The sequence below is a fragment of the Convolutriloba macropyga genome, chromosome 7, assembly GCF_964194025.1.
Source record: "Convolutriloba macropyga chromosome 7, txConMacr16.3, whole genome shotgun sequence".
Lineage (NCBI taxonomy): Eukaryota > Metazoa > Xenacoelomorpha > Acoela > Convolutidae > Convolutriloba > Convolutriloba macropyga.
The window spans coordinates 18,984,745-19,002,026 of NC_134474.1; the positions used below are offsets into that span (position 1 = coordinate 18,984,745).

General features: G+C 35.0%; 1 protein-coding gene across 4 annotated transcripts in view; it reads left to right on the forward strand.

Moving 5' to 3' along the window:
* The window catches only part of LOC142342667 (uncharacterized), an 80,483-nt gene that overhangs the window by 43,975 nt on the left and 19,226 nt on the right, over positions 1 to 17,282 (forward strand). For all 4 annotated transcript variants that reach the window (XM_075394134.1, XM_075394136.1, XM_075394137.1 and 1 more), the window contains 2 exons: positions 2,428 to 2,612; positions 9,001 to 9,241. In XM_075394134.1, the coding sequence (XP_075250249.1) occupies positions 2,428 to 2,612; positions 9,001 to 9,241 (426 nt within the window). The remainder of the gene's footprint in view (positions 1 to 2,427; positions 2,613 to 9,000; positions 9,242 to 17,282) is intronic.

Consider the following 17,282-nt stretch of genomic DNA (forward strand, 5'->3'; position numbering starts at 1 on the left):
ATTATCTGTCGGTTTCTTGCTCTTTTTCAATCTTGATCTGTCTGTAAACTTTGCGATATTTGGTTTTCATTCCAAATTTTATCGGAATGGATGTCTTTCAATTTTCTTCTTTTCTCTGTCCTATCTTTTTCTTTCTTTGCTTTCTCTCTCTCTCTCTCTCTCTCTCTCTCTCTCTCTCGCTTTCTGTGTGTCTTTCTCGCTTGGACTCTCTTTCTCTCTCTCTCTCTTCTCTCTCTGTCTCGCTCTTTCTCTCGCTTTTTTCTCTTTACCGATCGGTTTCTCTTTCGTTCTCCCTCTGTCTCTCTTATTTATTCTCTGTCGCTTCTATCTCCCTTCAATCTTTGTCGGTGACATTTGCGTATGTCTTTTAACTATCTGATTTCACATCCTCTCATTTTTGCTTTATTTTCTTTCTTGTTCTCTTTGCCCTTTTTTCTTTCCTTGCTCTCTCGCTCTTTTTCTTGGTCTCTTTCTCTGACACACTTTTTTTTCTATCCTCTCACTCGCTCTCTCTCTCTCTCGTGGTTTAATTTCTCTCTCTCTCTCTCTCTCTCTCTCTTTCATTCCCTCTTTTTGGCTCTTTTGCACTCTCTCTCTCTCACACACACTCTCTCTCTCTCTTTCATTCTCTGCAGCTCTTTCGATCTCTCACTCTGTTCAATCTTGGTCTGTAACCTTTGCGATATCTGATTTTTTTCATCCGATTTGATATTATCTAATTTTTCTTTTGTTTTCTCTCTTCTCTTTTTCCCTTGCCTTTTCTCTCTCTCTTTCTCTGTCTTTCTTTTGCTCCCCCTCTCTCTCTATCTCTCTCTCTCTCTCGCTTTCATTCTCTGTCGCTTCTCTCTCCAATCTTGACCTGTAACCTTCGCGATATGTGATTTTTCCAACTTTTATCTCCTACCTTTTCTTTCCTCACTGTTTTCTTTCCTTGCGCTCAACTCGCTCTCTTTCATTCTATCCCTTCACTAGCTCTCTCTCTCTCTCTCTTTCTATCTCTCTCTCTCTCTCTCTCTCTCCAATCTTGGTCGGTAACATTTGCGATGTCTAATTTTTTGTTTTTCTTTCTGACTTTTATCCGTCTGATTTGATATGCTCTGACTTTTTGCTCTATTTTCTTTTCTCTTTTCTTTCTTTTTTTTTCAATTTTTTCTCTCATTTTTTCTTGCTTCTTTCTCTCTCTCTTGCTCTCTCTCTCTCTTTCTCTCTCACTCTCATTCCTTCTCTCTCTCTCTCTCTCTCTCTCTCTCTCTTCCTCTCTCTCTCTCTCTCTCGTCTCTCTCTCGCTCTGTTTCTCGCTCTTTCTCTCTCTCCCTCTCTCTCTCTCTCTCTTCAATCTTGGGCTGTAAAATTTGCAATATTTGATTGCTCTCTAATAGTGTTGCGGGCCTGCTAGTTTTATTTGAATTGCGTACTGAGTGGAGGACGTATTCTGCTATGTTTTTTCTTTGGTCAAGGGTTTTATTACGACCATATGATGTAACAAAATCTAAAAATCTGCTTCTTGTTCATTCGTCATGAACTTTCAACCGAATTGCCTGCGTGACATCATTTTTCACTCTTAGTGGAGTAATTATTGTTTATTTGCTTAAGTAAGTTTCAAGCTTCGGTCACACGTGACTTATCTCTCTTAAAACTGACTTCCTGGCTATGAAATTGACTTTTCTTTACTTGACTTCAAAGAGATAAGCTCAAGTGAGTGTTTTCCACGCTAATTGAAGGTTATTTGAGACCAGCTAATAGAAGCAGCAATAAGTTTAACATTTTCTTAATCAAAATATATCTCAAGATTTAATGAAGTTTTTTGGTCTTTTTTTACTGCAGATCTTTTTGAGACTGCAGATCTATAAAGCTATGGCGGCTATTTTCTGGCAATCTGTCAGCTATGTTTTTTCATTACAGAAGTGCAGACATTTGAATTTAGTATCGTACGGTTGGCATAGATGTTCCAGGAAGGGTGTTTTTAGTGTAACATTATTTTTTGCACACACACACACTGACAGATCATATAAGCTTTGTAAGCGTACTTGCTCAGTGAAATCTGGTTTCGAAGAAATACACAGCAGATGTTGCTAGCCAGGCAACCCATCGACAAGATGCTTAACTTAATCCGACTTCGAAGCTCCTTAAAAATTGTTGATGTACGATGCTTCTACGTTAGACATTGCAAAGGATATGGTAGCAGCTTGGCATTGAGATATCTTGTGATTAGCTAATGAGCTTTTCTTAAATTCGGGGGTGTTGATAAATTCACAAGCTTAGCTCATCTTTTGTGCAAAAAATTGCATCGAATAGGAAAGAGAAATTGATGACATGACGTCAAACTTCGACCGAATCAAACCGATAAGTTTTATTGCCGTAAATTTTATTTTAAAATATCAGTTTCAAAATTTTGACCAGAGTTCAAATTATGGCTTTTTTTTTCAGAAATTGTTTTGGTCGCTGCTGCAATCGTCGGGCTCGGGCTTGCACTTGGATTGGTTATAAAATGCTGGCGTAAACAACGTTCTTCCACACCTAAAGAAAAGGGATCTACTGACCAGGGTGAAAGTGGAGATAATCACTATGAAGAGATCGGTTATGGACATTCGGAGCATTACTACAGTTACATTGTAAGTGGTCCTTGAATTTAAGAGAATAAGGTTGAGTTCTATTTTTCTGTGGCGTTGATTCGTCAATTGTTCTCATACGACCATTTGACAACCTTTCTCTCCCCCCCCCCAAGCGGTGGAAAATATTAGTGAAAATGTACTATCATCGGGAGCTCATGTTCAAGGAGCTTTCAAATGAGCGGTAGAGGAGAGAGGGCATATTTTCTTAATTGAAAAGGTGTTTATTTCACATGTTATTTTAGTTGGAAAGGTTCTGTAGACGTTTTCGCCGACTGCTTTTATTTGGACTCACTATAAATAACGTGATCGTTAGCTTTGCTAAATGAACTTTAAAAAATGTACCGTGTTGCCAACTGCAGGTATAAGCTAGCAATTTTGAACTCTGACAATTATGGTGAATAAATTGATTCCTATGGCACTCCTACCAAAATCAGATTTTGAGGAAACTCTTCGAGATGTAAACAGTTGGCTATCAGACACGAATGATTGTTTTTCACTGGCGATACCAGTAACTCAAATTTTAACTTATCACTAAACAAATATACTGCGAAACAATAACATTGTTGACAACGGGATGTAATTCACCTCAGCCATTCAGTTTGTTACGGCAGCGAATGTTTTAAACTTGTATAAAGCAATACCGATACCACGGCCTAATGATAGACCAGACGCTCATGCATCACAGTATGTCATTGAAATTGATTTTAAAGCAATTTCTTCCACTAAAATAGGTTTACTTTCACTGGATGAATTCATTAGATGTGCCAGGTGGAGTAGTTTTTCCGTGTGTTTAAACAGTTCGGACTTTATCTAAAGTGATGTAGTCTTTTTTGCAAGATTTTTTGTAACTTCTCTCAAAGTTTGAATCCTCTGGTTAAATGTAAAAAGTTTTGCCAAGTTCTGACCTTTTCAATACAGGCGTCATATACAATTTCTTCATCCAGATTTGATACGAATTACACTTTTCTGTTTGATGAACTTTAAATATTTAGAAATGGATTGAGATTGGTTTATTACACTGACTTACTATAAAGTAAAGGGTTGGAAGAATAGAATAAAATTGCAAACAGCTGTATTGGAATTGAGGAAATTTGAGTGAATCTGCTCAGAATCTGCATATGAAGTAGAAAGAAAAGATAAAAATAATTAGTGCTAGAAGACGCTGAGAGGAAAAGAGCAGATCGAAATTCATTCACGATTCAAGGATGATTATTATCTTAAGTTTTAAAATTGTCTTACCGTGAGCGTTAGGCGGAAAGAACTTAGAATTCGAATTGGCGCCAAAGAAGGTCCATTAAATACTTCTATGATCAGTTCTAGCTCAACAAGTATACATTTACATTACACAACTGATAATCGTGTTTTCTTCTATTTTACCATCATCCACCAGCAGTAGGGGTACAAAGCGTTAACTTGATTCCATTTACCGGAGCAGTTACAGAAGATTTAAGAGTTTTTCGTGCGCAACTGGAATCTTCCATCGCCCTTGCTCAAAAACCAAATGCCCAGCAGGTTGGTTCTTAAAAATTTCATATACAATGCGGTGTTCTTAATTACTTTCTAGAAATATGAGCTGCTAGTAAAACACACCTAACAATGCATTGCAATCCTTAGACAACGGATATTTCAGGGCGAATTGTGTGCAGCTATACAAGTTTAAGTTTCAAGAACAAAAATTTAATCGAAGGAGACGCCAGAAGATTGTCTGACAGACAGCACAAGACTGGAAAATATAGCATTTGCAGACTCTGGAGTAAACGACGTGAGCATGATGTTGAGTAATTTCCTCACCCTTACTTCAATAGATTTAGAACTTCAGCCAGTTTCATTTTAGACGGGTCAATGGATCGACTTGTACTTATGACTTTGATACCTTCTAAAGGTCAACACAAATTATTATTGGTTTATTTTCCTCCAATGGGCTCTCATTCCTCAAAACTATGAATATTAACTTCAAGAAATCTTTCAAATGCAGCTCTTTCAAAACTATGAATATTAACTTTAAGAAATCTTTCAAATGCAGCTCCTGTACAGTTAAGATCTGATTTCGTTCCCTCACTGTACGAATTGAATCGTGTTTTCTCAAACCGCATGAAATTCTAACCAAATGAATTAAAGATAAAAATATGAGAGACAAGGGTTTTTAGCGCTCTTTTACAAGCCGTTGAACAATCGCTTGTACATACACCTTGAAGAAAAAAATGATGTTGAAATTTTCAGCATTTTTCTCTCCCCCCCCCCTCTTTTTGTCAAGCGATAAAACGAACTTATAAATTTGAATACAAACTTGAATATTGAACATGATCGGTAAATTTCAAAATTTTATCAATAAAATCTCCACGGTACTTCTGTAAGTTATTTTGCTATGCTGAAGATTTGCTTCATTTCTCCTGTTACCTCTACCTAAAAAAACTGTTTCTACTGTTTTTTTTACAATTTATTTTTATGGATTTATTCAACCAACCGACAACGTCGTTTACGCGTTCCTGATAATGTATAATTTTCACTACGTTCTGCAGAAGAACTGTGACATCGGCAAATTGTATAATGTCAAGACCATTGAAAAATTGAATGATCTCATATACAAAATGAAAAGCAGAGGCTCCAGAACTGAACGCTGTGGCACACCCTCTCCAATAGTTTTTGGTTGATGATAGTTGATCATCTATTCTAACTCTGACTTCTGTTTGATAGATAGGAAGACATGAGTTGTTATACCGTTCGCCTGAAGCCCAGATCAGGAACTTCAATGAGCAGGTGTTTAGGGTTCACTGTATCAAAAGTTTTTTGTAAATCCAAAATCGTTGCTATTGCTGGATTTTTCGTTTCCCATGACTTTAGTATTTCAGACGTTAGCTTCAGTAGAGCGTTTATCGTGGAATATTTTTGAAGCCGTACTGTTTTGAGAAAGAACATTTTATTTCGAGAAAACTGCTTATTTGAGCGAGGAAGCTTTTTCAAATTTTTTGCTGATTATAGGTAGGATAGAAATGGACCTAAAATGCTTTGGATCAACAAATTTTACCTATTTTTGGAGAGATGTTACTGTTGCTGTTTTAAATATTCTTGGAATTTGCGCTCACTGATGGATTCATTTGATAGTACTGTACAGGAATAAGCGAAAATAAGACTAAAATTATCAACTCAGGGATGATCTTGTGAAGACTTGTTCGGTAATTTCTGAATGATTGTTGACATCATTGTTGTGTTTACAATGCTTAACGCCATTAAGTTTTCTGTTCTATTTGATATCATCTCTGTTTGTTTTGACTTGTCGAAAAGAGTGTCAGCTTAGATCCAACCCAGAAGAAAAATTTTGAACAATTTGACAGAGCTGTTGTCGAACCTAAGGCGGATTTTGAGTTTCCTTCAATCTCACGAACTGCTTTGAAGAAGTTCTTAGTATTTTGCTTAGGAATTAAGTTTTGTTTTTCAACTAGTTTTAGCAACTTGTTTTTTAGCCAATTGTACTTTAATTTACGTGATTCAGTTTTGTCACGTAAAAAAATTTTGTAGAGGTTATATTTCAATGAAGCAAAATTTTCAACTTCCTTGTTTATATTTAGTTTGTTTTTGATTTATTGTAGCCTCCACTGGTCCATGAAACTTCCTAAAACTGCCTAAAATCATCATCCTCGTAGTGTTCTTCAAAACATTTGCCTAAAATGTTATTAACTTTAAATCCATGTTTGTCAAAAGTGACGAAGAGTTAAGTGTTTTGAAAAGTCTCGCTGTAAAGGGTTATTCTGTATCCATTTGCAGCTTTCAGCTAATTTTTCTGGTTTAAAACCGACTAAGGGGCAGTGATAGTAGTCTTGATGATAGAGGTCTCTATGTCATGACTACAATACGCCACATCAATGCAGCTTTTATTGGTGGTTGTGTCCCTTGTGCTGCCAATTGTTTGAGAGTTAACACTAATCAACCGCGTAGAGAACGTTTTTAAAGCTATCGATTTGCTGCATTTTTTGTTATGATCGATATTAAAATCACCACATAGAAGATTTATATCATCAGGTTTCAGTTCCTCTTTTTCGAGGTAGTCTTTAAGTATTTTTGTGAATTTTTTATGAATGTATTTTGTTTCAGTTAAGTATTTTTGATTAGGACACTCTTCTTTGAATTTTATTTGTACAAAAAACGTCCTTCAGAAGTGGTTTCTCAAACTAGGCATGTCATTTATTGTTTTTTGAATATAGATTGCGACTACTCCTTTCGTTTCTGTTACATTTATTTAGTTTCTAATAGCTATGCATCTCAAAACAGTGTGTATCTCAATTGTTAATGAGCCATGTTTCAGTTAAACGGCTTACTATAGGTTTCACGTCTAACTCTGATTTTATTACAACAATTCAGAATTTTTTGTATTGATCCTATACTTTGAAGAATTTTTCATTTGCGCTCAGAATTACGTTTTGTGGACAACAAGACAATGTTTCTGTTATACCTTCAACCTATTTTGCGAATTAAACGTAGAAAAAAATCCTCATTTTGCTGAGATGAATCCCAACCAAAAAATGTTTTGTGACAAAACAGATAAGGTAATTTTTTTCTTCTCTCGAATGCGGCGAATATCGCATACCTTCAGCTAATTAAATAAAACCCGAAAGAAAAACCTATTTTATACTTAACCAAAAAGCTTCCGTTCCTGCGTGTATCGCATTAAGAGAACCCCAACTTTGATTTGAGTAAAGAAAATAAAAATCGACCTGATGTACCAGGAAAAGAACACAGAAAAAGAAATGCTGCTTTCAGGGCAGCGGATATTGCACGCCTTGAAAGCAAAATAATTAATTGTTTTTCCTTCATTATGTTTTTTTAAACAATCGTTATTGGAAGTTCAGGGCTAATAATGGAAAAGCACAAATCATTCTGCCAGTGGTCATGTTGTGTTTTTCGCTGTCTTCTTTTCACTTTTGACACATTTCTTAGCATCAGATGTTTTATTGCAACTTCTATCAGAACCAACGTCACGATCAACTTAACGCGTAAATTTTCCGTTGTTTCTAACAAACGGTTTTTCAAAAACCTTAGAGTCGACGTTTTCCATGTCTTGAATGTTGTTCACAGGCACATATCATGTTGAATGCGAACTGATACGCTACAATTTTTTGTGGAAGTAAATCGTTTCCTAAAGATCTCGGCTTTCAGCTCCGCTTCATATTCAGCCAATCTTCCATTGATGAAAATTTTTGCTATCAACGTGATTCTTTTCTAAACCCTATGGTTATCTTTGAAGATAAATTTGACGATAACTGTGCATAAATTTGAAGCATACAATCCTGTGCCCTCAGTTCTTGTGACAGGCTTTAATTCTATCTTCAGATAAATTAACTCCGACATGATCATAAAAATTATTCAAAGTGTTACTAAGAACACATCTTCCATCAGTTGGGTCGAAGGCAGGGTTGCAAATATCCACACAATCTTTGTTTCGATAACCCTCCTGCGCACGTAGCCTCGCATTGTTTTCATGTTGTTGGTTTTCCAGTTTTTCGATTTCTGTTTTTGAAAAATATTTTCTACAGTCAAAACTTAGATTTTTTCTCTAAGTCATTGATTTGCTTTTGAGAACTTGAACTAACCACACCTGAAGTACTGCTACTGGATGAATGCGCAGGAATGTTATCCATTTTTCTGAAATAACTAATTTGCTATCAGGCTACAGGTATAAACAAATAGATTAAGCGAAAATTGTCATAAGGAAATATGATGGATAACAATATTGAAGGATTTGGTGGATGATTCTCTGATCAGGGTTTTTCTGTATTCTATCTTTATAATACTTTGTTGGCGATCAAGTGTGCAACGTTTTCTAGAAGGTTATGGCAAAAGGATATGGTTTTTTTGTTTGTTGCTGACGTAAGAACGAAAGAATGCACGCAACAGTTTTGAAACGTTTCATATCGATCCTGAAACGTTTCATATCGCTCAGGTGTTACGAGTAGCAGTGTTTTGGTGACCTCAGTTATAAATGGAGACTTTGAACTGGTTGATGGGAGATTGTTTTTGTTTCTAATAGCTCGGTTTTGATGTTTCGCAAATATTTCGAAGTAAAAGAGTTGCTTTTGCAATCTCTGAATTTGTGTCTATGATAGCTGAACCCATTAAATGGCTGTACTTGATGGACGCGCAATTATAAACAGACAATTTTGAGCAAACAGAATAAAAAACTAGAGCTAGCTTGAAGTGCTACTGGGGAAGAACAGTTGGCTGAGGATAGCCCAGCCATATTGCGTCTCGGCTAAAGCACCAGCGCCCATAAACAATGTCAACTGAAGGCCGAATACCCGCGTATTAGAATATTTGGAGTCAATTGCAATTAGTAAATATTAAACTGAATTGTAGAATTTGCATGCTTTCTCGGAAATGATTGTTGAACCTTTAGGTTGCTAATGACCGGCCCACGTTTCCACCCAGTGATCAGTGGAGATCTGGCCCAGCTGTTGGGAAAGAGGTTGAGAACAGAGATGGCGAAGATGCGTACGGCGACAGTGGTGGATCTGAATTTGTATCTAGCTCACAGCGATCAACTGATTATTACCACTCTGAGGTGCATTCCAACGACAGAGATGCTGTTGTAGATGGGGCAGAATGCTATGTTGGCTCTAATGCCGATATAAAAAAGTGTGAGTTAGTTTGACCCTTTACTTGGGTGAAGTTATAGCTTTTCTTACTGTAACCGTGCACAGAATGTAAAGTTGCCTAAATTTACTTTGCATTTAGTGGCTAGCTTTTTATTTTTTAAAATGTTGTCAAGCTGTAAGCTAACCGTAGCTGGGTTGCGCCACTCCTAGCTTTTTCAGTAGCTCTTATAAATCGATTTCTGGCTATTCGAACAATCTTGCACCTTTTCTTATTCGGGGCAAAAAGAGGTATTTTGTCCATACCGCTTTACAAGAGCAAGAAATTGAGATGTGAAAAATTACTATCAGCGAGCAAAATTTTTTGTTCGTGCCGCTTTTAATTTTAAAGTAGTTTTTAAAAATTTTTCGCTAAGAGGATTGATTATGATATTGTTAATAGCCGCCCTCATCTTCTCAGCTGACTATTATAGCGCTCCTATTTTTTTACAATTCAAAGAATTTGAATTGTATTGGGGCGCTGTCTTTTTTCTTTTTTTTATGATCTGTTCACACATTTTCATGATTTTTGAAGTCAAATTGGAGTAGTGATTTTGGTCACGCCGAAACAGGAAATGGAGCGAAAAAGCGAGTGGTTTTGCGGCGTGAATTTTTTTTGCTCTAATTTTAAAGTAGAGTGAGAAAACGGTGTTTGAACAAAAATTCGGTTTCTCGGTAGCGGTTTTTTGTTCACATGCGGCAATTTAACTCTGATTTTTACTGTTTTTTTTCATTTTTTTGGATCGGATTTTTTCTAAATGGTTTTCCCAATCTATTCACAGCTCATTGTAGGCCTAGTTTTTTGTTTGAATTAAATTTTCATTTCTCGGTAGTGGTTTTTTTGTTCACATGCGGCAGTTTGACATTGATTTTCTGTTTTTTCTTATTTTTTATCTGATTTTTAAAAAAAATGGTTTTCTCAATTCACTCATAGCCATTCTAGGTCTAGTTTTTTTGTTTAGTCAATGAAAATTCTTTGAATTGTACGTCAGGACTTGTCCTGCTATGTTTTTACAATTCAAAGAATTTGAATTGTATTGGTGCGCTGTGTTTTTTTTAAGATGTGTTCACACATTTTTCAATGACTTTCATCTTTCAAAACGGGATAAACAGGTAAAGCCCAGCGTGCATTAAGTTTCATTAGATGCCCAAAGTGGGCTTTAGTAGTCCTTCATTCAAGTGCTTATAGTGGTGCAGCTGCTGGGATGGCCTTAATTTAAGGTTAAAAGGTAATTTTTAGGAGTTTTTGGGCTCAAAATGGTGCACTTTTTCATGTTTTTTGTAATTTTTTGTTTTGATTAGTCTTAGGTTGAAGTTTTTAAAAGTTGATGAAGGCCTTTTGCGAGACAAAATTGCTTGTTATGACCATTTTATGAGCTATATGTTTTGGTACTACAAACACAAACACGCAAAATGATACTAATTTTTGCAATTTTTTTCAGGTTTTTTTGAAAATTTTTCATTTTTTTAGTTTTTCCATTATCAGAGGCCAGGGAATCTCCTTTAAGGTTTGATAGGGCACTGCATGGTTTCTAGTAACAATGAATTGGTTTTAAATATTTAAGTTTCTCAAAATTTAGCATTGTTTGGATAAAATCTGCAATTTTCAAGATTTCCTAAAGTTTTTGTCAATTTTTGATATTTGTCCATTCTCAAGTGTCAGAAAACCTAATCCGCGGTCTGATATAAAGTTAATGAATGTTTGTTAGTTAATAGCAGCCCTCATCTTCTCATTCGGCTATTATAGCGCTCCTATTTTTTTTTTACTTCGTCGAATAAAAAAATGTTTCGCTTTACCTCATTTTGCCGCTTTTTCAACATTTTACGTGATATCTTTTTGACTTCTCTAGGCAGGTTTCTCTCTTCTCTCATTCTGCTAAAAGTGAATTTGAACATCAGTTGCTCAGCAAAGCAATTCAAAATGAACAGAGTCAGTATAAAAAATTGAAGTCAGAAGTAGAAACGGGATAAACCCATAAAGCCCAATTTTAGATGCCCGCTATTTGAACGTCGTTCCTATAGGTCTTAGTTACCATCTCTAATGCTTATTGGTATTGATGGTAGCCCCTGTAGCCTCTCTCTAAGAAACAGAAGTACGTTATGTTCAACTAAGAAATGCCATCAAAATAAATCGGACTTAAAAAAATGTTTTTGTACAAAAATCTTTTTTTTGTCAGTATCTTCTTTTCTTTCAATCCCAATCATGCTTATTGGAATCAACGGCGGCTAATTTCCGGCAATCTGCCGGGTATGTTTTCAATGGAATTCTTTTAACAATTTAAGCTCTCGAATTTCAGATGTTTTTTTAAAAAAATTTTAAAGAGTTTTAGCAATTTCAAGAGTTTTATTTTTGCTTAGTTTTGATTCTTTTAATTTCTCAATTTTTTTAGATGATTTTGTTTGTGTTCTGGCTGGCATTGTTCAATTGATCTGGTCAGGTAGAGCACGTCTGAGTTTTTCATTCAATTCTTTGAATTGTGTTTCAGGACTCGTCCTGCTATGTTTTTTTTTACTTCGTCGAACTTTTTTTTCGCTCTACCCATTTTGCCGCTTTTTCGACATTTGCGTAAAATATTTTCGACTTCTCAAATCAAGGTCAGAAATAGAAACGGGATAAACCCATAAAGCCCATTTTTAGATGTCCGGTACTTGAACTTTGTTCTCATAAGTTTTAGTTACTATCTATAATGATTATTGGTATTGATACTAGACCCTGTAGCCTCTCACTGAGAGACAGTAGTATGTTCAATTACGAAATTACACCAAAATAAATCGCACTTAAAAATGTTTTTATACAAAAATAAATTTTTGTTGATGTTTTCTTTTCTTTCAATCCCAATAGTTATGGGAATCAACGGCGGCTATTTTCCGGCAACCTGCCGGGTATGTGTTTATTTTTAAGGTTGTTTTGATCGTGGTGCGAAGGTTTCTGATAAATAATATGATATTAGATTTAATTTGAAGGTTTTCAGCTTTTTTTCTGTTTATTTCCGTAGGCGAGCAAAATTTTTTGGTTCACCTGCGGACTTTTGAAACCAGCTTTTTTTTTTTACAATTTTTGTTTTGTTTAAGAGGTATGGTAATGATATTGTATTAAATTAAGGTTTTCTTAGTGTTTTGAAAGTTTGCGGTCATACATAATAGTTAGGAGAATTTTAGAGATTTTTCGGATTTTTTGTTGGATTTGAAAAACAAACGTTGTCAGATACTAAGGGTTTTAGTTGTGTTTTTTCCGCTGAGAAAAATGACAAAATTTGGGGAAGTTTGAACTGTTTTTTCCCAAGTTTTTGCAGATTGTAATTGCTCTCGAATGAAATCTGAAGCCATTATTGTAAACGTGTTAGCCTTTTTGTGCGAAATTTTGCTTGACCGTTTTGACTTCTGGAGTGTCGTTTATAACCTTTGACTTTTCGTTTTGCGTCATCTAAGTTTCTGTTATTCAAAGGTGTCAGCAGCTGATCTCAAGTGGCAGTTCACTACTAAAATTCCATTGAAAAGTGCGCAAAAATTGATGTTATTTTTTCATTTTTTGTCATTTTCTGCTTGTAGTATAAAATCAGCTCTAATGACGTCATATAAAGCGACTCTATTGAATTTAGGGGACTCCCCCGCCGAATGAACCGGGCTGCGATAGATTTGTCCCACCAATCTTTCGAGAGCTTTCTTCCGGCGTTAGTGCACAGCTAGTTACCCTTTTTTATCTGACCAAAATCTACAAAATGATTTTTGTTTTTTGTGCAGTACTTGTTTTACTTTTTTTTCACTATAACACTAAAAATAGTAAATTTTTTTCAATGTTCATAGTGGTATATAATAACCTCCAATGACGTCATTTGAGACCCCATTAGTGAACTTTGTTACCCCTCCCCCTGAAATTAATTAGTCGTTCGAGGTTAATTCTTCCGACGTTAGTGGGCTATGTTTCGTTTTTTTAAACAATCTCAGCATAGTTTCTTAGCCTTGTATGGCTTAATTGTTTAGTTCGCTTTTTTGGTTAAAGGACTTTTTCGTGGTTTATGTGCTCTTGTTATATAGAATTTTCCTGAATTTTGCTTTTGTTCAAATTGTTTTAGGAGCTGAATTTTTCATGGGTCGATTGCAATTTTTTAAAATTTCCAAGAGATAGCAGAGATTTTCAGCTTGTTTTGTTAGCCTTCCAAGATTCTTTGTTAGTTAAGAGAAGGCTTAGGCTAACTCGAATGTTTTTTTACCCAACTTGCATGTTCAAGGCTTAATCTGATTTTTGGCAACTGAACTAAAACTAAAATTTTTCTCTTACCAATTGATTAATTTTTTTTCGGAGCATTTTTTTCTATTAAAATCAAATCGACAAAAATTTATACAGTTTTTTTTCAATTTCTTAATTGTCTTTAAGTTTGAAATTTTTGAGCTTATTATGGCTCGCCTACTGTCGTCTGAGAAATTTTACAGTTTTGAATGCTTCAAAGCAGAATTCGGTCTTTGCATGTCTACTTTAACAAATGTATTTAATAGGTAAGTTCTATTTGTGGCTAACTTTTTGCTATTGATACCTAACTGGAGTCTTTTTTTTCTCTGCTTTGATGTGTTATGCCAATAGATAATTTGAAATAGTTGTTTGAAAAATTAGTTTTCCTCGGCCCAGGGACCTCAAGAATTAAAATTTTTTAGTTTTGTTTTGAAATTGTTGAAGGTCCAATTTACAAGCCATTTGAATTCTTAACTTGTTTAGAGAGTTGAAAGAGTGTTTAAGACGCACCGAAACCTTTTTCTCTCATTTCTGCGTGTGTTTTGTCGGTTTTATGGCATGCTGGTCTATTTCGCAGCTTTTCCGGTAAAATGCCGCCTATCTCTTAACCACTGTTTTCACACGTCATTGCAACCATTTGTCATCACGCATAGTGAGACATTTTTAACATGTAGTTAAATGCTTTGCATGTTATCTTTTAGGAATGTAAACAAGATTGCTCGCTCAAGTCTTGTCTAACACGCTTCTCAAGGTTGTCAAAATTCTATGTTGTCTGTTGAGCAGTTTTTTTCTGAATTATCCTAAAGCTTGTAGCAGTTTATCTATACAGCTGTCTAGAACTTTGAAAGAGTCTTTCAAAAATTTCTAAACCTCAACTTGAGTAAAGAAATAAATGCTATCATTTATTAAATTCTTGAATTTTATTCGCTCATTTAACAATCGCAGATATGATAATTTTATAAATCAAATCCACGCTTGTTGGTTGAGCGTTTTTCTAGCAAAAGCGATTTCGGAACATTAAAACGCTTTAGCAAAACAGTATTAAAGTAAAATAGAAATACTAGGAGTCTTTTTCGGAAACAGTTGAAAATTATCCCCGTTTTTGGACTTGCTATGAAACTTCTGTTTTTAAACTCTTCCTTTCAATGATAGCTCAACCTGGGTGAAACTCTGCCTTTTTCGTTCTTGCAAAATTGTTTAAAGAGAAGGACATGAGCTTGACGCGTGCAAATTGTTTTTTAGTAATTGAAATTCCTGAAGTACTTATAAAGAACGACTGCTCAGTCTAAGAACCTCATAAGTCATGTAACTTAAGTTTTTGATAAATGTTCCAATATTAAACACCAATGAGATTTCATATGTGGTAAGTTGAAATCTTTTTTATTTTCCTTTCTATCCTAACTCTAATTAAATAGGAAAACTTTGCAGTTGAATTTGTGATGCAATCCGTGAACCCTTGACTAGTAAACCTCAGGTGTCCGTGTGGCGCTGCTGTTGCTATATTGTTAGCATCTTTGCTTAACTGGCGACAATTCATATGCTTCCCAAGGTGTTCAATTTGTTCAATGTAACGAAGGGACTTGAATAATTTGATCTGTTGTATTGAAGTCAATTGTTCTCGAGCATTTTGTTTTGATCAAACGAATTAAATTGCGATGGCGTCATTACGTAGATATTCATTTCGCAAACTCTTTCTCGTTGAAAACTGCTTCGCATGAGTCGTCAAAAAATATTTAAACGGTTTTTTTTATTTCCACTTTTGAATAGATTTGATGAATTATTTTTGTGGTATTCTACCTTGCCGGTCTGGAACTCCGCGTAAAAATAATAAGTTTACTCAAAAGGCGGATATAATTTCGTTCCCCGTTTTTCTCCCTGAGGCATTAGCTAAGTTTTACCTGAACCACTTGGTTCATTAATTTTCATGAATATTTTTTCATCTGTCAGAATCATTTCGTTCATAGTGTTGGATTTGGAAAAATGTGACCAACTAGGTTTGACAACAATGCAATACCAATTGATTTTTCTCCACAACTTCTCGACTAAAGAAAGCATCGTGAAACAAAAAATAGTCCTTTGGACTCGCAGCTGAACTGATAAACTTTTTTTCTAATTTTTTTTTGGTGGGAGCGCCTCTTCAGTTTCACATAATTTAAACGTTGAATAAAGACGATGTCAATTTATTTTGAATTTAAGAATAGCGAGATAAAATTGAGATATGTGCAGTATATAATTCATTTTTTTGTCTTGAACCTTTTTTTGTCATCAAAGTTTTTTTGGTTACTTTTTTTTCAGTTTACTAATTCCTTCTTGTCATCAATGGGGTTTGTCATTAACAGCCGGCAGGTTGTCAACTGTTTTCTTTTGGTTTCTCTCGCCTCTATAGGATCTTATACCGGCAATAATGATACAATGTCGCAAATAATTACATTTTCCGCGTGTTACTGTTAGGACGCAAACAGCAGCCTTGTGAAAAATCAATGAGTGTCTGCCAAAGTAACAAAAAGAGCGGATAATTCTGGAAAAACCGACACGTTACGTTTAGAAAAAATGAATTATTCATGGACGTTCAGGTGTCCAAGTAGTTGTAACCCGTTTCTGTATCAAAAGAAGAAAATTAAATGGTGCCTAAAGTCAATATAAATCAACGTTCGACTGAAACGCTTCAGTGGCTTTAATTAAACCTCCTAAAACAATTAAGATCTGTCATTATTTGGATTAATTTATGACAAGAAAGAGAACAAGGAAATGAAAACAGATATAAAAATATATATGAAAACAAGCTGTCAAGATCATTACAACTGACCGCTGTAACCGGCGAGGTGATAAAATAGGTCCAATTTTGTCTCCTCTAAGAATCAAAGAATCTTGTCTATATTGAGACCAAGTGTCACTGCTACACAAAACGACCACAAATTAGGGCTGAATTAAGACTAATAAAAACCATGTAATTTTTGTTCCGACCCACTTTAGATATTAGTCGCTGAGATATTCGATATTTAGGTATTCATCGTAGAGAGTTGTGAGTGGTATCATTGGAGAGCTTGAATTGCGTATTAATTTGAATTAAGAGTTCTTTGACTTTCGTTTTTTCTCCAAGAAGTCACAGGTTTATTTTTTTGCGAACGTTATTTCACTTCTGTTTTTTTCACAATTTTTGCGGAAATTTGAATCAATTTAGCTAATAACACGATCGATTTGTCAACGATAGTGTCGGTGGTTTTACCTTCAAAATTAAAAGAAATGCTGAATTGTCTGAATCAACGCTTTTGGCTAAAGTTTAGACTACTTTATTAAAATTCCTCTATTTTCATGCAAAATGCCACCAAGTGTGATTCTTTAGCCCGATTTGTTCAAAATGATCGGTAGTGCAGACATAGAGACTGCTGAGACAATCTTTGTTCACTCAGATCAGGGCTGTTTTTCTTCTCGTTCTAAAGAAATTGCTGTTGAACTAACATTTTGCGGCCTTTTGCTAATTGATATCAATATTTATCATAAATTATTTTTGTTTGGTTAAGATTTTGGATTGTCGAAACATCTATTCAGCATTTATTTGAATCAATGAATTTTAACAGCCAGTTTTGGTATCATCGTTGATTTTTAAAATGAAAAGGCGTTTGGATTGTTTTTTTGAGTTTTACCAGCTTTTGCTGTTGTTGTTAAATTGATATGATTGAGTTTTATTAATCAAAGGTCTGATTAGCTACCTGAGGAGCTATCAAGGAAAAGAAACTTTCTATTGCTTACAGGTGATACCGTATCATTTTTTCCTAATATATCTCAATAATTGTCTAAATTTCATCATATAAAACAATT